Source organism: Hylobates moloch, unplaced genomic scaffold (genome assembly GCF_009828535.3).
Source record: "Hylobates moloch isolate HMO894 unplaced genomic scaffold, HMol_V3 SCAFFOLD_4, whole genome shotgun sequence".
Taxonomy (NCBI): Eukaryota; Metazoa; Chordata; class Mammalia; order Primates; family Hylobatidae; genus Hylobates; species Hylobates moloch.
In genome coordinates, this window is record NW_026652279.1 from 167,356,021 (window position 1) to 167,377,117 (window position 21,097).

A 21,097-nucleotide genomic window follows, 5' to 3' on the forward strand; every position below is an offset into this window, starting at 1 on the left:
AGAGTACATTTCCCTCCTTTTCCTGAGACAGCTCACTTTGTAGGTAACTATTCTGACTGTGCAATTCAGGTGCCACTAGAGAGATTTTCTGCTGAGGATTATTAGGATTTTATGCAATTGCATATTATTTTTGAAATGTGAGTTCGTGGTTTTATGGGGAATAATGAGCTCACGGCTCTTGGCAAAATTAATATTTGTGTATGTGCGCATCCCAATTTGAAAAGTGGGCACACGGTGTCCATGGACAGAAGTCTCTGGATTACTGTAATTTTGGGGGAAATAGAGTAAAGGAAGGCAAATAAAATAACAAACAAAAAAGAAAGAAAAACGAAAGAAAAGAAAAGAAGAAAAGTACTTTGAAGGCACTTTTTCCATAGGAAAAAAATATTTTATTTTTTTAAGAACAAATTCAGTTTGAAACAGATGTGGAATGTGACTTCACGGATTTCATTTTCTGGGGCTAACTGCAATGTGAAACTAAAGCAGATTTAAAACCTATGACAGGCTATTAAAATAAAACAAAGAAAGAAAAAATATAACTCAGGCATAATACTGTGTTACTTACAAACTGGACAACGAAATTTTAAATAAATATTCATGGTACATAATTACGGCACAAATATGCAGCAATTTGGCAACCTTTTATACCATTTTTTCCTCATTACAGTGCAAAGGGGAATGACACTGCCGTTAAACAAGCTGTAGCTAAATACATTGCAAAATTCAGATTTTATACAAAACATCTTGCTTAGACTTTATAAAAAACCAACATTGCTCTATGTACACAATCTGGGTAAGAAAAGCCATTTCTTTCTTGTTTTCATGTGTATTTTTATTAAAAAGGTGAATAAGGCTACTGTAACACCCCAAATCCATAGACAGTAAAATCTGAACCTATTTACAGCATCTTCACTTAAACATGATGGTGCAAATTCCACAGTCGGGTGGCCAGGGACGATCATACAAGCAAGGCATTTACAGTCACTTTCCAAAGCGAAACCAACTTCAAATAAAGGGACAGTTGGTGGATTGTCATATTCTGCACCAGACACAAAACAGACGCACAGAACACTTTTCAATTGGTTGCAGGGAACTCTTTTATCAATTCATCTGATTTTTCACAGTTTAGCATAGAACCAAAACGTAGCCAACTGATGATACATACATTTGATTTCATTAAAATCAGACTATTTCCCATTTTTCCCCTTCTCACCCCTCTCCCCCATCCTAAAAGTAACTTCTGATGGCTTACAAGAAACTCTTGCACGAATGCACAGAAAGGAGAGGTTGGGGTGATGGAAAGAATTACATATGTACTGTGGCTGGTTACCACGGCAACCCTCCACAGAAATATGATATAGATATATATAATATATATTGTAGATATATATTATACATATATGTACACATGTATACCACACACCCACTCACACATACACACACGCACTTTGGACCAACATCATTTCCAGGTTCAGGAAATAGGGGATCATAATTTCTGTGACAACTCATTTTTGCAGGTACTCACTGGAGGTCTGAGAACCTTAAAATGCTGTCGCTACATTTTTTTCCCTTCCAATTCAGAAAGCAAAGTGTTACCATAGTAACAGGACTATGTTAAAGATGTCTATTTTGCATAGCACATAAAAAGTAGGTTTCCTGTTTACTCTTCTTGTTTCCCAGAAGGGAGGGGGTGCGGGGGAGGACAGGAGGAGGGAGCCAGAGCTAAATCATCACCTGAAGCCCCCAGTGTGACCTGCTGGATTCTAGAGAACACTTCAGCCCATAAGGCAAGGGAAAACCCAACGCAGAAAATAAATGCCGGAACATCTTGTCATTGTTAAATATATGATGCAGTCACATCGACTTCCTGCTCTGTGGGGCTCGTACTTCCTAGTCTACGGTTCCATGAGATGGCTTCGGAGGACTTGGTTATTTTTGTATTTGCTCTCATTATTGTTCTTTTTGGAATGATGTTGTTTTTCCCAGAAGTAGCTGTCCAATTTGCTTTTTTAAGCGCTGAGCATTGGGACCACTTAATTGCCACCAATGAATTTCACATCTTCTGGTGTGTACTGTGTGCAACCTTAAAATATATATTAGTAAAAATCTTTCATTTTATATCCCTTGTGTTCTATATACCTATTATAAATACGTCCTATCTTCCTTCTCCCCCTGGACATCATAATTTATTTCCGTCTTAAGGACTCTAAGAGGTTTGCCGTATGTGCTTCACCTTGACACAGAGCACCGGGCGCTGCAGCCTCCATCAGTACCGACCCTGCAGCCCTGGCACCCGGACAGCACCGCATAAACCAAAGTGTCATAAGGCTCAATCGGGAGAGGAAGGGGGAACCCGGGGGGAGGGGGATCTGACCTACCTTTTATAGATGAGAATTCTTTAATAACAACAATGATGATGGAATTACAGCCTGTTTGACCTTTGGCTTTTCAACTTTTAGGTCAGATTTGGCTCTCTGCTATTCTCCTAAATGCTTTCCCTGTGTTTAATAAAATGTGATAAGTATAGCAGCTGAGTCTGCTTAAAAAATCATCCAAAGCAGACCGACTCTCCTACAGCTCGGAGCTGTATATCTTATTGCCAGTACCACAACAGTCCTGCCCGAATATATCATCAGCGGCCTACTTTCTCCCTTCCCTCCAAGCCTGTTCCTTTCCCAACAATACCCGTCTTTGTTCCCCGGAATGAAGAGGGGCTTTTCTTCCTGCACATCGCTAGTTGATAACAGCGAGTGCCTCCCCATGCACTGGAATCCACTGTGTGTGCTGTCGTGTCTCCTACTTGCCTCTTAAATCTCAGCAAAACCAAAGTGCTGTGCTACCTAATTGCTTTTTTCTTTTTTCCTTTCCAACTTTCTGTTTCAGAGGCAGCAGCAGTGAGCTGCAATTGCAGCCAGCCCTTTCCCCAGCCCCACTCCCTTCTACGAACTCCTAGCCTTCTTCGCAGACAGCCTAGCATCTGGCTAAAGGGCACCTTGTTAGCAAACACAATTTCTATGAACGGATTACCCATGGACTGAAGCTGTTGTTGCCAACGGCTGGAGGAGCGGACTCCAGACATGAGTGTTCCATTAGTGATGCAGATGTGGAGTGGAGGTCTCAGGTGAGGTGCTGCAGAGCCCTGGGTGACAGAACAAGTGAGACAGTAAGGACTAAACTCTAGAGATCTTTGCACACCTTAACTAGCCCGAGGTCCGTGTGACAAGTCCGGTATGCACTGTGGGGGAAATGCACCCCAGGCGGAAGCCGGCCCTTCCAGGCGTGGCGTCCTGGGGCACCTGCCAGGATGCTCACAACCCTCTCGTCCACAAACCACTGTCTTCCCTTGGCTTCTGCAGAGGCCTGAGTGACCGCAGCACATGGCTTCGAGGAGGAGACGTGGGACGCGGCACAGCAGTCCGAATGGGCGTCTTCTGCACAGTCTTCCAGCTTCCAGGGAGCGTGTGTGTTCACCAAGGCCGAATGCTACAAGACTAGGTAAGCTGTCCAGCGCGACGGGCTCTTCCGAGGAGGAGTGTCCCTCTCCCCCGGTGCTGTGCTTCAGTCAATTCTCCAGCACGCGGGCTCTCAAACCCTCAAGGGAGGCATCGGGACATTAGGTGTCCTCTGGGAAAGCACAGGTACCACCAGGGTCCCTCTCAGACCTTGTAGTAAATGTTCGCCGGGCTCTGCGGAGGCATCTCCTGGACGATGTACACCGGGTGCCCGTAGTCCCCGCTGACCTTCTCGTAGTGAGGGCAGAAGACGCTGTCCGCAGTCCTGAGCGGGATGATAATGTCACTGGGCTCCGAGCCGTTGTTGTTGCCGCTGCGCTTGGGTGTGGCCAGCGTGCTGAGCGACAGCGTGGTCGTGTGCTGCGGCGAGTGCTTCCTGTGTCTCCTCCGGTACTTCAGCAAGAGGACCACCAGCGTGATGATGATGACGATGAAGATGATGCATCCTGAAGCAATCCCTGCGAATAAGGCCACTTCGGAACCGAGAATGTTGTTCCCCGAATGTCCGGCGCTGTTGCCGTCTGTGCTCGAACCTGCAGACGCAGAGACAGAAAAGGTCAGAGATGGTTACTGCTGTCCCGGTGCTGACGGACTGCTTTTATGACCCTTAAAAATGTGAAGAATAAGCCAGGCTTATTACTAACTAGAAGCTGGACTTTGCCTCGCCAATACCTCGTCTGAGAGCTCAGCGCAAATGGAAATGAGAGGCATCTCCAGGAGGGACTTTCCTACCCTCCCAAGCCACAGGGTTGCCTTTGTATCATTATCCAGCAAGAGCACAGACTGTCGGTGACAGCCAGCCCTTGATCTGGCTTCATCTTCTAACCCGTGTTAGCCAGCCTGGGGCAGCGGCAGGGAAGAAAAAGGGAAGTGGCCAATTCTCCAGGTCAGCGGTGAGCGTTTATGTAGTATTGCTCTTCTGCCACCTTTGAGAAAGCGAGTTTCATGCGAACCTTCAAAGGGCCTGCCTTCTAAAGAAGAGCCCTGCCTCCTGGCAGAACAGAACAGCTAGGCAACGTGGAAGGAGTGAGGGGGCCTGGGAAAATGTTCAGCTCGTAACTCGTCTGTATTATTTGATTTACACTTAAAATATATTTGGAAGGCAGCAGAAACTCTCACACCGAACAGACTGCCAGCCCAAATGTTAAGCACTAAAAAATTGCCTGGCATCATTATATTATCCATTTATCAGTTTGTCACAAGAATTTGACACGTCTTGTCATTGGAAGTTAGAAATAACAACTTCCCTCCTTGACTCTTGGAAAGAGACGGAATATTGCTGCAGATGATAAATTCGCACAACGACCAACCAAGCACACAACAGATCCCTAATACAAAACTGCTGATGTCTGCTCAACAGCTACTCTCTAAAACCTTCATTAGCATGGTAACAAATACAGAACTATTTGTTCCAAGACTGTTAAGAAAACGAAGGTCAACAACGGACACTTTTATCTGGTATTCTACACTTTTGTCAGGGACCTGTTTAATATTTTCTTTTACATGTAAAATGTGAAACAAAATAACGATAACCACCTGAAAAAATACTATTATGCAATATTTAAAAATGTTACCATTTAAAATTTAGAAGAGGATCAATTAAACCCTCTGTGGATTAGATATAATTAGATGAGGGATTAGCACATTAATTACATATACATTAACATCAGCTTTAAGCTGGCGTTGACAACCAGCTTGATAAAATGTCAGCCAATGAAACCTTTGGCCTGACAGAGTAGTTCTAATAACTGGCACTTACAGCTCATGAATTCTACTCCTTTGAATGTATGACTTTCATTGGAATGAGTTATTTTGTTCTTATTGAGTGTAATTAATAATGACTCACTGACAGCAAAGATTCCTGATCACTGTAACTTCCAGCTAATCCTAACTGGTTAGAAGTCCTTAGACTCTGCCCTACCTTTTAAGATACTACTAAGAATGTGGTACCCACAGACCTCCATACACACAGATCATGCTGTTATACCTGGATTTGGTTTTACAAAGGGACTTGTTGTCGAACTTCTTCCATTTGTACCAGCTTCTAGTTCTGGACGTCTTGTTGGATCTTTATTCCTGGTTGATCCAGCAGAACTTGCATCTATATGAAAAACAAATGATTAATTACAGCACAGACATCTGACAATATCTAGCTTTAGGAGCTGCATATATATTTCAACAGGCATGAATAGCAATGAACATAAGAGTCTTTATGCAAAGTACTGTGAAATACAAGAATATAATTTTTCTTTTAAAACAAAATGGTTATACTAGTTATTTCAGAGGTTTAGATCGTGAGGCCATCTGTGGAAACTATAGGGATTCTTGCATTTGGCAGGCAAAGCATTGCAGATGACATTTCAATTTAACTGAGCAAGTTGATTGACTACTATACCAATTTTTAATTAGAAGAATAATTATTTCTTTCTGCACAATAGGTTATCTATATTGGAAAAGTCACAATGAACAAAACTCTTCTGTAGTCAAGATTCAGAAATGAGCAAAACTGCACAAGCTTTTAGTTTTCATTCTGGATATTTTGATTTTGAACCAAAGTGTTTTGCTTTTTAAAAAGAAATATCTATCTATCTATCTATCTATCTATCTATCTATCTATCTATCTATGGCAACAGACATTCTACCTTGCTGACCGTAACTCTTAGAGAGATCTCCAATAAAAGCTTAGTATATGGACTTGAGGAAATCTGTCAGTGGCTCAAAGTGCAGAAGGGTTTGCTTTGAAAACTAAAGAGAAGAGCGAATGAAGGTGGGCGTCGGCAACATTAGCACCACACTAGCTGGGGGCTACACCAGGTCACAGTGGCGTCACGAAGCAGCAGATGGTCTTTACCTTGTCCAACTTTCATGAGGATCTTCATGGCTCTTGTCTGGCACACCCCTCCCTCCTGGTTATCCAGGCCCTCCAAAGACCCATTTGATGTAGCTGATTAAAAATAAAATGGACAAAACAAAAAAATAAAGAAAAATCAGGAAATCAATAAGCCAAGTTTACATGAACATGAAATGTCTGAAAACAATTTGAAAAATAAGAATTCACTCTTAGTCGCAAGTTTTCTGAAAGTATGGGGATGCTGAAAGCCAAAAAGAAAAAGAAAAAGAAATAAAGAGAAATGGATATCGGAAACACTGCCGCATGTATGCTATCTGACTCCAAATTTATTTAGGCACTTTCTCCTTCCTTCACAAATGACTGATTTAATGTTAGTCTATAAATAAAAGGGATGGCATCTTTCAAAAAGTCTATGGACTCTTTTGGGGCCAAACTCAGAAGAGCAAAATAGTTAATGCAGCCATTTCCAAACGTGGTAATCATCCCCCCACACCTGCTTCCTCCACTGCAGATTTCCTGCTTCAAGAACAATTAGCTTGACGCTCTGTTTGTCAAGCATCCAAGTTCTGTAAACACTAGACCAGGAGCCTCCCACAACCCTTGTCTTCTTTTTTCAGCCTTACACATGCTTAAGAAGTATACCAGAAATCAGGTCTTCAAAATCTCCCCTTTTTCCTCCATCGTTTTGCAAATCAGAAGAACACACGTGTTATTACTGCCAATGTCAACCTTAGTCAACCGCTTCAACCAAACTACCTGTTGCGGGAAATCTCTGGCTGAATAGAGGGTTCACGCACATGCCCACCACTCATTCTGGGTCCTGTGGCAGCCCTGGAGAGAAAGTGGGGACTTTTACCAGCCACTTGCTGGTGTTCACCAATTGAATTCCCTCTCCACCTCAGCAGTGAGGAGTGGAAGGAAGGAGAGAATCGTTTTACCATTTTCAGCATCTTTTTTTTTTCCAACAGCCTGTGCTCTATTCAAACACATCCCTGCTCTGTCTCTTTAGACCAGCGAGGTCTCTGAATAGCTTTGTAACTCAAGCTGTAAAGAGATAGGCTGCCAGGTACTTTAATGAGAAACAGGCTTTGAATTACAGTTCAAGCTCCAGGAGAGAAAAGAAGGTGGAGAGTGCTAGACATTTTCATTCCCCTAAAGTTCAAGGGACAAGGAACAAAAGTGTTTCATATACATTTCTGCAATTTAAATCCATTTTCTACCTGATTATCAAAGTCTTGTCTTGTAACACTGTACTTTGCAAGGGAGTGAAAAAAGGATTGATTTTCTGGTAAAAATAAATCCCAAAGGCATTCTTCTAATGGGATTGTTTGTTTTCCAAACAGTAGGTCAGCAAACAAGTTCTATATGCATTTATAGTAGAAATATGCATTCCACTGAAATTATATTAACTACAAAAATAAGGCACTTGTTTACTTGTCTTTGTGGTCTTGAATTAACTTTTACTTTCACTGTTTTCCTCAAAACAAAGGCTGCCTCTTCTGTGCATACGTATCACTGTGCTTCTCTGAGTGCTTGCTTAAACTTTACAGTCTCACAATCACATCTCATTCTTCTCTAACTGTGGATAAATTTTTCCAGGAAACTGAGCAATAATTGCCATAATAAAAATCGTCTTGGAAGGGCAGTAAGAAGCAGACAGTATCTGCTTGTAGATACAAACATTGTAGACCATTAAGAAACTGTTCAGCAGACAGCTTAAAAAAAATACCGAAAAATTTTGTACACTTCTGTGAATCTAAAAAAAATCTTTTTTTAAAATTATTTAATGGGGCTATTAAAAAATTTTTTTTATTATACTTTAAGTTCTAGGGTACATGTGCACAACGTGCAGGTTTGTTACATATGTATACATGTGCTATGTTGGTGTGCTGCACCTGTTAACTCGTCATTTACATTAGGTATATCTCCTAATGCTATCCCTCCCGCCTCTCCCCACCCCAGGACAGGCCCCGGTGTGTGATTTTTTTCAGTTCTTCATTCTGCTCTTTCCCTTTTCCCTCCTCCAAATATGTGCCTAAATTTTAAAGCATCCTTTCCTCCCAAAGGCTTCAAACTATGAGTTTCTATGAGCAGACTCTATTTCTGGACCATTTCAGAGCAGTGCTATAATCTTCAATTAATTGTTGAGAATTTTCCTATTTGATTTTTCTAAAAAATTAGGATATGTCTGCGTACAGAAAGAAGTGAAAAGCTGATGTCTCTATTTGGCTGATAGTTTAAAATGTTTGGTTTACTTCATTCAAGTGGAATCTCAATGTTTTTAAATTCACATGCACATAAATGAACCTACATGCAAAAGTGCACTCAAACTCAAAGTTAAATGACTTACTTTTTGTTGCTAAAAGTTTCAACACTAAGCTGAAAAATGACAAAATGAGATCTGAAGGGCAGTGCACAGAAAGAAAGGGGAGGAATATACATTTATTTATTTTAATCTTGAGGGGGAAAAGACAATCAAAGATTCAGATCCAAAAGAAAAACAATTAAATGAATATCAGCAAGAGAAAGACAGGCACAGCAGAGCAGAGTTACTTGTAAATAGAATTGAGAACTGCGTCTGCAGGGGAGAAACTACTGATGACTTCTACTTTGTCAAATTGGAAGCACAAGAGGTGCACATTATTGCACTTGTTTTCTTTTAATTTGTAGGTCAGTGCCTTTTCTGAATATCAATGCTTTTGTGCGGAGCTCCCTAGGTTTACCAAAATGGTGTCTTGACAACCACAAATGTAAAATCTCTAGAGTATTAAAATTCGATTGGAATCTATAATTTAACATCCACAGACTATAAGACAGTAAGAGGAAGGCTGTGTTGCATAAGAATGAAACTGCTTTGCACCTTTAAGAGGGAAAACCTTTTTATTTCTTGGTTTAAAAAAAAAGTGTGGGGGGAAGAGGGAAACTTTCAAGTCTTAGAGTTGAATAAGGAAAAATCTACGGATGCTGCCTTCGTAGGTTCTTCTGAAGCCACAGGGTACTGCTTGTTTGGGGGAGTGTGCTTGCCGGGTGGTGAGCAAAAGTGGGCTGAACAGTCTGAGCCCAGACAGTTTTTCTGCTATATTCAGGATTTTGCTTCTTTTCCTTTTAAGTCAACCTGTGACTTGCAAAGGTTACTGGAAGATACTGAAAAATTCGCTCCTAATATTAAAATAACATCCCAAATACTTGGTTGCTTATAAAGGGGCATTTAAAATACAGTTACACGTTCCACCAGGAAAGATTTTTGCCATGAGTTAGAAATGATCTAAGGTGCCATGAATAACCCTGTTTTAACCCAGTTAGTACGCTGGTACTAACTGAAACTCCAGGAGATAAACTTTACAAGTATAACATAATTCAAAATGACTTCAGTCTATTTTATACTTGATGTAAGTATAGCTTCCCACAGTGAAAATCACCTTTCTTCTCCCCTGCCACATCCTCATCACGGAGTATAATTCTCATGCTGAGGTTCCAAACCCCCCTCCTTGAACAGTGACACAGCTAAAAAAAAAATAAAGAAAAAGATAAAAACTTCTCCTCCTCCCATACTACCTCCTTCCTGGCAGCAAACACTGAAATAAAACCACAAGATTAATATTCTGATTTCTCCTGCAAGTCACCAAGAAGCTTTGAAAGGCTTAGTGGCTGATTTTGAAAAATAACAAGAAATTGCTAACGCTTGGAAAAAAAATCTATTTCCATTTCAGGAGACAATTTTGCAATTATTTTCATTGTTCATTTGAATGTACTGGGAATTTTTAACTTAGAGAAAGAGTGAAAATCAATTGGTAGTTCATTATACTTAGTTTTTCTTTGTATCTTTCTATCAGCGTGATCTAATGCAGCCACAATCATAGTATTGCTAAATAGATGAAATCACATTTAATCATTCAGAGATAGAAAAAATAACATTGTTATAACTAAGCTTTTAGTGCCCAGATATTTTTTTCCCTTGGCTCAGGAAAAAAATAGACTTTACAAATTTAAGAATTACCAGAAAAGTTTCTCTATCCAGTTGGAAAATAGGTTTCATAAAGATACATGGGTATTTTACAGCCTGCTTTTAAAAGCTTTTGCTTCAGGGGTCTAACTGCATGTAGTAAGTATATAGAAGTCACTACATTGCTCCCCCCAGGGCCTAATTTCCAGTGGGTAGAGATTACTGCTCAGCAAAAAAGTTCCTTAAGTTCACATCGTCTAAAAGTTCTCCAGCACATCTGAAACCACACAGCTGCCATCTGCGGTTTGCCATCTATTTGCACCTATACTTATCTGCAGTTCTTAGTCACTGGGAAGAGTATACTGGTTATCTGAGTAGGAAAAAAAAGAGAACCAGTGAGTAACTGTAAAGCAGACTGGAAGGGCAAGGAGATTTCTGGCTGTGCTTTTTAGCCCATCCCCGCGAAGAGGAAGTAGTACTCCATTTTCACATGTCTTCATCTGATGTTCACCGCTCTGCTCCCAGGAGGCTAAGCTCCAGCCCCACATCTTGGCTGTGTTTAGTCCACCACATTGCTAAGCGTGTGCTAATCGACAATCAAACTTCTGGATTTATACCGATATATGGGTCTCACTGGCACAGAGATTTGAAACGGGGAAGCACAAAAAAATCCTACAGAATAATGATATCACAGTTCTTATGGAAAGAATGAAGCACCAGGAAATATAAATACTATGGAGGGTATTTCAAATTATTTAAAAATGTAGCATATTTGCATGGGGCCAGGATGGAGGAGAGGGCAGATGGACACTTGAAAGCAAGTATTTGTATCAACTCTGTTGAAGAAGTCCACCAGAGAGACATAGTAAGCATCCAGGGTCATGAAAACCAGAGTCGTCGGAATAAAAATGTTGCCCTTACATACAGCTGCACTGGACACAACTCACTCTCACGTAACCATGAAACAAGTAGCATTTTATGAACATTCCCTGTCAATATCTATGGGAACTATTCTTTTCCAGCATGTTCTCACATGCTAGCCTTGCTAATTTGGACTTCTTAGGCAAGTCTTCCTACACATCAGTTTCCTTAAGCTCGATACAGACTTCTGAAGATCGGAAGACTGTTATCTTGGCAAACTGAGGAACTAAAAAAAGCATAATCCAGTAACAACATGGAAAGCAAAGCCGTGACTTTAAAATAAACACAAAGACAACAACATACCAAACTATATTACTGTTTTCTTCTACCACAGGGCTATCAAATCTGAGTGTCAAAAAAAAAAAAAAAAAAAGGAAGAAGAATAAGGTAAGTTGAAAAATAAGAAGGATGATACAAAAATAATTAATGTGAATATACAACCTAGGAAACTAAGATTTATCTATTTAACACCCTGACATCAATTCAAACTATGTACTCTAGAAACAAGAATTCAATTTCTGAAACTCAAATTAACGTAGTTGAATGCCTTGAGTTTCACAGTTATCTTTTAAGATTCTAACTTAGAATAAAAGTTCTAAACATGGAAATGATAATGTTCACTGAATGCCAAAAATAAATGACTGTTTCTTTAAAGTTAATAAAATCTTCTGAAACAGAAACATCTATTTAATTTGCCAAAAGGTAAAAGAGAATTTCATTCATTTTTTTTCTAGCTTCTTCCTTTTATGTGTTTTTCACTGTGGCTTTAAAATGAGAAAAATGAGAAATATAATCATGACTTTCCAAGGGCCTCATTATTCTTGTTTATCTTAATATATTTTAAAAATTCAGCATTACTTCAAATCACATAGTACTTCATCCTATAATACCAAATTTGCCTTATCTTAGAGCAAAAGTGTTATGGTATACTTCCCCTAAATGGCCTCACTTGAAGAAAGAAAAATACAGAAGAATTTATTTTCTTTCTTTTTTTTTTTTGAGACAGAGTCTCACTCTGTCACCCAGGCTGGACTGCAGTGGTGTGATCTTGGCTCACTGCAAGCTCCGCCTCCCAGGTTCACGCCATTCTCCTGCCTCAACCTCCCGAGTAGCTGGGACTACAGGAGCCCACCACCACGCCCAGCTCATTTTTTGTATTTTTAGTAGAGACGGGGTTTCACAGTGTTAGCCAGTTTGGTCTCGATCTCCTGACCTCGTGATCCGCCTGCCTCGGCCTCCCAAAGTGCTGGGATTACAGGCGTGAGCCACCGTGCCTGGCCCAGAAGAATTTATTTTCAAGAAGAAATTTATACTTAGCAAAGTTAATTTAAACAAAACAAGCCCTCTACTTGATGAGACGGTTCTCACTGACATTTGATTAACTCTTATTTTGCATACAGGAAGCCACAGCTAAAACACTGTATAAACTATCAGTGATGTAGGATGTGTGAGTTTTTCACCCGTGAAAATATTGTTCAATATGATAGGAAGAATCACTTGAATTAATACCACATTGCTATAGTTGTGTTTTGAAAATTTAAAGCAGTAAATCATGCATTAAGAAGTAATAACTGGCTTAGCTTCAGTGACTTTTCTATGCAACACAATTAATTAGTTTTCTGCACTAAACAGAGTAATTTGGAAAAAGTAGATTCTAAAATTGAGTCACACTTTAGACCTCCCCTCCTGTTTGCCAGCATTGAAATATGACTGAAGATGTTATCAGGTACAAATGGATGCTTTTAAAGAAAATGGTACAGTTTTATTTCCTTAATTTCAAATATTCATGATGAACAATAATAGGACATTCTACCCAGAGCTCAGAAATAAGATTGTTAAAAATGGAACAACTTTGAGGCAGTTTGGTAAGTTGCTTTTGTTTGTATGTGCACTTAAAAGGTTTTGATGACATATATTACTTAATTACTTCTACTTGGGAAGAGAAAGGATACCAGGATACAGAACTGAGTTTACAGGTGCCATCATGCTATGTGAGGCTTGGACACTGAGGGAGAAGGTCAATCTACTGAGAGAACAGTCACAAAATAAAGCAATAAACACCACATCTAGAACAGAAGAAATTCTATCACAGCTTTCACATAAAGCCTTTTAATCATTAAAAACCGTATGAATGTCAAATAGCAATCAGTGAAGACATTCAGGGCCATAGTTATCTTTGACAATACAGACCTGGAAAGCTACTGGCTACAGACACTCAAGAGTGAAAAGACGGAAGAGCAGAAAGCAGTGATGGCAGGTGCACATGTGTGCGTGTCTACATGTGTGTGCGTGCAAGCACATGTACACATAGGGGGTATAGATCAAGAAAACATACCGAGCAGGCTCAGTGATATACACTGATGCTTTTCTGAGAAAGACCAGACAGTACTGGCAATAAACTTCACTCCCCCAACCCCCGACTTTTTTGTTTGTTTGTTTTGCTAGAGACATGTTTAACCACGTAAGATTATTTATGGAGTTGTTTATTTTATTTCCCCTCAAAATATTGTTTGGAACACCTTGATGTCTTGATTTTTAATAAATTCTGTTGAGGAAAAACATCACTTTCTAAGTCTAAGATCTTATTGTTAAAAGTTATCACGATTTATGCAGGTGGAATCTCTCAGTTAAGAAAAAAAATTTAATTTCAAAATAAAAAACAAAACAAAAAAAGGCCTTTCTTCTAGTATAATTTAAGGGACTGTTTCTTATTGCCACAGTAATTCAGAAAAACTTAATCTAGTGGGAATATGAGAGTCAATGGTAAAAGAATAAGTAACTTCACATAGAAGAGCCAGCCTTAGACACACCTGAATATGGGTTCTGAGCTAGGGAATCCGGGAGTGGCTAACGTGGAGAGTCATTCCTCGTCTATGAGGAACAGCTGAGCCCTCGGCCCATCCTGTGGAACATGAGCCGTACAGAGACTCGAGGTCCTAAGTTCTGGAGTAAATGAAGGTTGCCAGGTGGAAGTCATTAGCTGGATGGTGTTAGGTGAAAATGCTATAGATAAACTACATGCTGTTTGCACGCAGTTGCACTTTTCCTGCCCGGCTCACTGCCACAGGGCCATGCGGGTATCTTGTCCAGCCCAGTGCCACTGGACTCTCTCTCTCCTGTATATAAGCCCCCAATAAAACCCCATGTCTTGAAAAAAAAAAAAAAAGTCAGTCTTAATATGCTTAATATGGGCCAAAATCTACTAAGATAGAGGAATTGTGTTTTAAAAATAGGTGGCCAGATGAGCACTTCAATAGTAATGACTAAGCTCACATTTTTAAAGAAAAGAATCATGTAAGAGTTCTAAAGATAAAACATAATTCCCTATTGTCTATATTAGCTATACTTAAGCATCAGATTTTTTAAAATGAAACTTCCCAGGGAAGGGAGAGTGATAATATCTAATGAAAATATTCTGAACCATGAAGAAGCATGTGTTTGAGTGAATTATTTCCAGCACATAATCCAGTGCCTGCTCTCAAGATTTTGACAGTCTCAATCATTAAAATATCATTGCCAAGATGCGAAAAGGTCTAGCTGGGAAAGGGTCAGAGTAAAAAGTTCATGGTGGGGAGGGTGCGCATCCCACAACCCTCTAGCTCTTTCTACTGTCACTAATTGCATGCAATGATATTAATGACCCAGTAATTGCAAGACGAGTGGCACTGAAGTGGAAAACACCCATCGGAGGCAGAGTTCATCTCTAGGCGGTGGGACTTCACCAGCGACTGAATTAATGTCTGCTGACAGTTTAGAATATAACACTGCAGAGGAGAAAACACGCCACTCTCATGGCATCACAGCTTAGATGGACGTGTTGTTTGCTTTGACCATTTAGAGACCAGCAGTAACCCCAATAAGGTGCCCCTATCTAAATTTGCCCTACACATCAACCTTATTCCATCCAGGGGACATGTTCTATCCTCTAAGAATCCAGAGCAATTTCCCACGTTTGTGCCAATAAAAGAATACCTTCATCTCCTGTTTAACATCAGGAACAACAAAACGGGCTACTTCACCAATGCAAAAAGCCACTTGCAAAGCAGAACTGTCACCCAGCCTGGCTTCCCTGTAATGAGATCAATTACACTCCAGCTTGAGGGTCTGCCAATCCATCAGTCCGTCTATCCAGCCAGCCAGCTAACAAAACTGTTGCACTTGTACTTGGCTAAGGAAATTTGAAGTCTCATACCACCTCTACTTGTATGTTTGAGAGATTTTTATTTTTAATAACTATATTATGTAGCAACTTTCTATTGAGGGGCTCAAAGTACTTGCTAACACAAAAACACAAAGTAGTATAGACTTATTGAAAAAATGGAATTAAGAGTATGTCTAGAAAGAAAAAGAAAATTCATAAGAGCTAACAAATTGCCATTATAACCACCTTTTCCCAGTGGCCTTCCTTTCTTAGTACCCTGTAGGATTTTCTTAGTTCAACTTTGGGGGCAGATGATTGCAAGCTGGTTATATGTTACACAATATATGACAAAGCGTCAGTACCAAAATGTCTGATACAAACATACATTCCATCCTTTACAGTTCATGAGCTTCTCTGTTGTTGCTATGTATGCAACATGTGTATACGTATACGCTGCTGTCTCTACATATGTGTTATGTATGCATGCATACTATCTTTACTATTGCTACATGTGAAATTAGATGTTTGGACCCAGGAGGCACTGTTGTAAACTAACAATGCCGGCCTAAGGGTCCAGCGGCCCTGGATTAAGTTTTGTTTCTGACATTTGATGGCCAACTGAATTGTACTAAGCTACTCACACTCTCTAAGTTTCCGCTTTCTCACAGTGATAAAAGTTGCTCTAAGACTTGTGTTTCTAGACTTCAAAGTGAGACAAGAGTATGTGAAGGCCACAATACTTCCCTAAGTGATCCAACACCCAGCCTGAGATTTTGAAACTTCAGGAACAAATGTGACTCTTAAGAACTATACAAATAAGTTAAAGTAATATTTGTTTATCTGGTCTGTGCATCTTGGCTATTTTCATGTGTTTTATTTTGCTTTAAAGTTTTATCTTCTTGGTGAATGTTTAAAGGTTATTAAGAAAGAAGCCTGTCCTCTTTCATTCTTATACTAGGTCTCTAGCACTGTCCAATTATTTATAAATCCCAGTGAACCTTTAAAAAGCCATAAATAAGGTGCTAAAGATACCAAGATACATTTTATGAAATAATGAAGGCAGTTTTGTTCTGAGCAATTCCTAAATAATTCTTGCCGTCATGATGGCTTAGGTGATGTCATTTAATGTGAACAGAGTCTCCGTCCACAACAGCTTTTTCTTCTTACACACTGAGCCATATGGGACAGACATCCCCATGGTCATGACTCCATTATACCTGAGAGCCACAAGTTTCTCAGTGCAATCTCAAGTTAAGCAGAAGCTGAGACTTTAATCCTTAAGTGTAAAGAATTTATCTGTATTCATATTAAATTCAGTAAGGAGTCTCACTGACACACACTGGGAAAACCTTTAATACAGCCAGAAAAGGAGTTCACATGATGTTAAGAAATAACAGAAACAATGCTTCTAATTATCAGACTAATGGACTGATCTACTTTCCCAGCTAGCATCAGTGATAACGCAACCCTGACACATTTTCTTCTCTGGAAGGCGATTTATACCACATTAGGATGCTACTAAAATTATCAATAAAGATACACTTTTCATTGTGTAACAGGGAACTGAGAAAAAGTCCTGGCAAGGCTGGTGACATGGAAATTGGGAAAAATGATTATACGTATCTGAAGACTCCTCCCCTGTCTGTCTCTTTTGGGTCTTACAAAGGATCTGCTAACAAGCTTGGGCAATTCCATGAACAAAAAGATACATAAATGCATGTTTCTTGGTAAAGGAAGCTCAAGGACAAAAGAGCTTTTATAACACTCGAAGAAGACAAAGAGAGAAGATCTTATAATTAAGTTATGCAGTATTACTGAAACGTGTAAACTCTCTGGAGTTCCATTTTATAGATGGACCAAATCAGCCAAGCTTTTGGGGCCCGTCCTCTCCAGCCTGCAGCCGAGCACAGGTCTGCCTCCAGCCTGGAGCCTCATACTTCCTCCCCTGCTCCAAAGTTAACTCTTAGTTGTATGTATTTGGTGTCAAAGGTGGAAGTAATAAGCATTTTATATATCCCACCGCATCTGGATTCCCATCAACCCTGTGAAGCAGGTGCTGTCATTATCCCCACTTTACAGAAGAAGAGACTGAGGCAGAGAGGGGTTAAGTTACTTGTCAAAGGGCACTCAGGAACTCAGGTCTTCCAGACCCCAGACTCTCAACCTAAGATGTTGATCTGTTTCTCTTGGACGGGGGGAGGGTGGTGGTGGTGCTGTATCCCCCAATATCCCAAATGCACAGTATCTGGCAAGATTCTGATGAATATCCTATTACAAAGATGACAGCTGTAGGTTAAAAATAAAAATGAGTTTAAATGCTTGAACTCAGCCATTATGTGCAAGGTATCAAACATAAATCCTCACCCCTCAATCAGAGGACCCAAATGACAGGCTGATGTTGCTGTATCACCAAAGGGGATTACATTTAATGATGGAAATGTGGCTTTTGCTACATTTATCGTACATAAATAATTCATCAAATAAAGCACATAATCGCTTTATACAGCCCACACATTATTCTATATTCTAAAAGAAATCTATATGTTAAAAGGACATTTGAAAGCTCCGTTAACCATCTTGCTAAAGAACAGTGCATTCAGTACGTTTCAGTGCTACTTGCCAAACCTACACCCCAGAAATAAGTAAAGCGAAGGCAGAGAAGAAAACAAATATATGCTCAACAACATAAGCAATAGACTCTAAAGTTCTTCTGTTTTGATTCTTTAAGAATATTGCTTCATTATACTTGTGCAAGCATTTTACTTTATTTTGTGATTTTGCTTAGAAGTGGAGTACATTCTAAAAAATAGCAAAGCTGTTTGTGAAGCTTTCCAATTTTACATGCTATTAAAAAAAAAAAAAGCTATAGACAACTGGACCAATGAGGGCCCTAAGAAACGGCAGCTTCTCCAGACTCGTTCAGTGTTTCTTAAGGAAGACTTTGCCACGGTATGGAGAGTGAGGGAGGCCTCCAAGAGGGTGCCATGAACACCACAGGGTGGATCTCACAGAACAATCTTTGATCAAACAGTCCTTAGAAAAGATGACTTATGGACTATGCTACAAGATGTGTCTTAGCTATGGATTTGCAGCAAAATAATGCAAAAGCCATATGAAGCTAAATTGGGAGGTGCTTCATTAATACGGTTTTCTTTGTCTAACAGCTCTGCTATAGCTACTGTTCACTTGAAAAGTATGAACACAATGGCATTCATTTTTCATCCATCTCTGACTCACATGATTTTGGTAGTGTGACGAAAACCTCTTTGTGGGTTATTTTGCAAGGTTTTATGTGAAGGTAGAATAACCAGCCCACAGAACCTTCATAAGGACAGCTGTTGCAAAGGGCCAACACACCAAACCTGCTGACTCATTCAGCTCTGGGTGTCGCCTCTGAAAAGAAACTAAACCAGGCACAGAAAGTGCTGCAAAGAAAACTCTATGGATAAAGGCTACGAACACAAGAAGGCTTTCCCAGTATCAACTGGAGCATTTAGTAAGTCTAAGACACAGCTTCCCTTGAAAATGGGCAATTTCAGAACAGTTACTTTATGAACATTAAAAAAAACTTTAAAGACAATAATAAACTAACTATAGGTTAGGTAAATTAGCTACTCTGTTTTTAAGGCAATTAAAGATCGGAGCATAATAAAGAAAAGGTCTCCTCAGACCACATGGTCATAATATCTCCATCTTTGCATCACTTGAAGATTAGGAGATCTCATTATGCAAATTAGGCCCAGGGCTAATTACTGAAATAGGTCACTTGAAAAAGTCAATTCTGAACAAGAATAAAAACCCATACACAGATGCTCCTTGACTTAGGTGGGGCTATGTCTTGATACTTGATAAGCACAAGGTAAGCTGAAAATATCATTAAATTGAAAATACATTTAATACTCCAATAAACCCATCAGAAAGTTGAAAAATTTAAGTGGAACTATTATAAGTAGGTGATCATTCGTATATAATTTTGCCACAAGTTAAAAATCAAATAAGCATCTATGAGAAGAACACATGAGGACACATATCAGTTTGCCACATATCTCCTAAGGGCACTTAGTGAATACTTAGTGTTGTTTAAAAATACAGTTCAAATTAAAAATTCATATTCACGTCTGAAACTCACAAGTGTGATGACTATATTTTAAAGCAGGTAACACCACAAATCAAATTACATGTTTTTAAAGAATTTACAGAGGATCCTGTCCATTTGAAACCACACTAACAAGTGATGCTATATTGGATTTGTATGCCCAGCCCCAAGGTGGCTTGAAACTGGAAGAGACCACCATCATTAGCCAGAACAATGACAATACTAAAAGTGTCTTTTAGAGAAATAAATTAAAGTTTAAAGAAAGAAAACTGACTTTCTCATTAAGATTAGGAAGCAGGACTAGCAAGTAGGACTCTAGGTTCCTGGATTAATTCTTCTGAAATGCTGTTCATGTAGGGTACTCCCCAATGCAAGTCAGTCCCTCTGGACTGCTCCTCACTGGGGAAAGTCAAGCACTCCTCCAAAGCATCAGATCTCTTTTTCCTCTCCATGGAAAGAAACCAGCACACAATAACATATCTATTATAACACTGCTCGTTCTGAAGGCGCTTACCAACTAGACACTCAGATTTGGGGTTAAACCCATGTAGAATTTATTAAAGCTGAACTCAAATGCCAATATTATTTACTGTCTCAAAGTGAACCAATAATTTGAAGTGTTAAAAATATATATGTAAATTTTAATACTTTCTGTCGTGCTACCTAGCACTATTTATAAATGTACTGATATAAAAATTACTAACTTCAAACACTTTCCTTCTCAAAAAAGCCAGTACAGAGCTTGACTGTGTGTGTGTGTGTGTGTGTGCATTTGTCTGATATGCAAAGTAGTGACTTTTTAAAATTCATTCATTGTTTTGGTGTCTTGGAACTTATGCAGAAGCAACACAAAGTCAATATTAATTTCTAAAACTATTTTAACATTTGTTCTCTGCATTTCCCATTTTCTTTCTAGGGAAACTTGTAGATCAATGGGCTTTGCTGTAGGGTGGGTGAGAAATTGGCTTCCAAATTTTCCCAAGTATCTGAAACGCCTTCCTCTGCCTACGCCATCGTGGAAGTCTTTCAACTCTGCTGAAAGTCTCAACTGGACTTCCTGGCAAACTTCTGAGCCCTGCGTCCTTCACCCAGCCCTTATGACAGTCCCGCAAAGCAACATTCAAATAGCCTCTCGTAGTTTCAAACTTGAGACCCTCAATTCTATATTCCGAAAGATTCATTTATCCCAGGCTACCACATGCTTTTGCATGGTAAATCATAACTCTAAGGAGAGCTCTGATGGCCACAGTAGCTCAGTAACTGCAATGAACCTGTTAGTGTGGTAGGAAGAGTTTCCAAAAAAAGAAAATAATAGATGACATTATTGTGTAGATTAATATTATAATTATAAATTAAACTGCTTCTAAATACAAATCTCTCATGTATTAATAAAAAGCAATTATTAAATGCTCACTACATTAAGCAAAGAGATGTTGGTAAACATTTCTTTATTTGCATATCTTGCATATTATTTCACACTAAAGGTTAAACTCTTAATGTTTACTAAAATTCCACTTGCGCCCAGTGGGAACTTAGAATTTGCAAAGCATGCTTCATGAAGTCATAAGCTAAAGTAAGAAGAGAGACTCCGGGTCTGCTGGCATATCAGTGGACTTGGGCTGCATCCACGCAC

General features: G+C 39.5%; 1 protein-coding gene across 3 annotated transcripts in view; it reads right to left on the reverse strand.

Annotated features, from left to right (window-relative positions):
• Positions 1–366: 366 nt before the first annotated feature.
• The window catches only part of EFNB2 (ephrin B2), a 45,794-nt gene continuing 25,063 nt past the window's right edge, over positions 367–21,097 (reverse strand). The window contains exons 3-5 of one of the 3 annotated variants that reach the window (XM_032151296.2): positions 6,364–6,456; positions 5,500–5,613; positions 367–4,045 (exon numbers count right to left, since the gene is read on the reverse strand). In XM_032151296.2, the coding sequence (XP_032007187.1) occupies positions 3,657–4,045; positions 5,500–5,613; positions 6,364–6,456 (596 nt within the window). In that variant the 3' untranslated portion in view covers positions 367–3,656. Of the gene's footprint in view, positions 4,046–5,499; positions 5,614–6,363; positions 6,457–16,642; positions 17,655–21,097 lie in introns of those variants that run through there. The other 2 variants (XM_032151298.2, XM_032151299.2) reach the window with 2 other exon arrangements.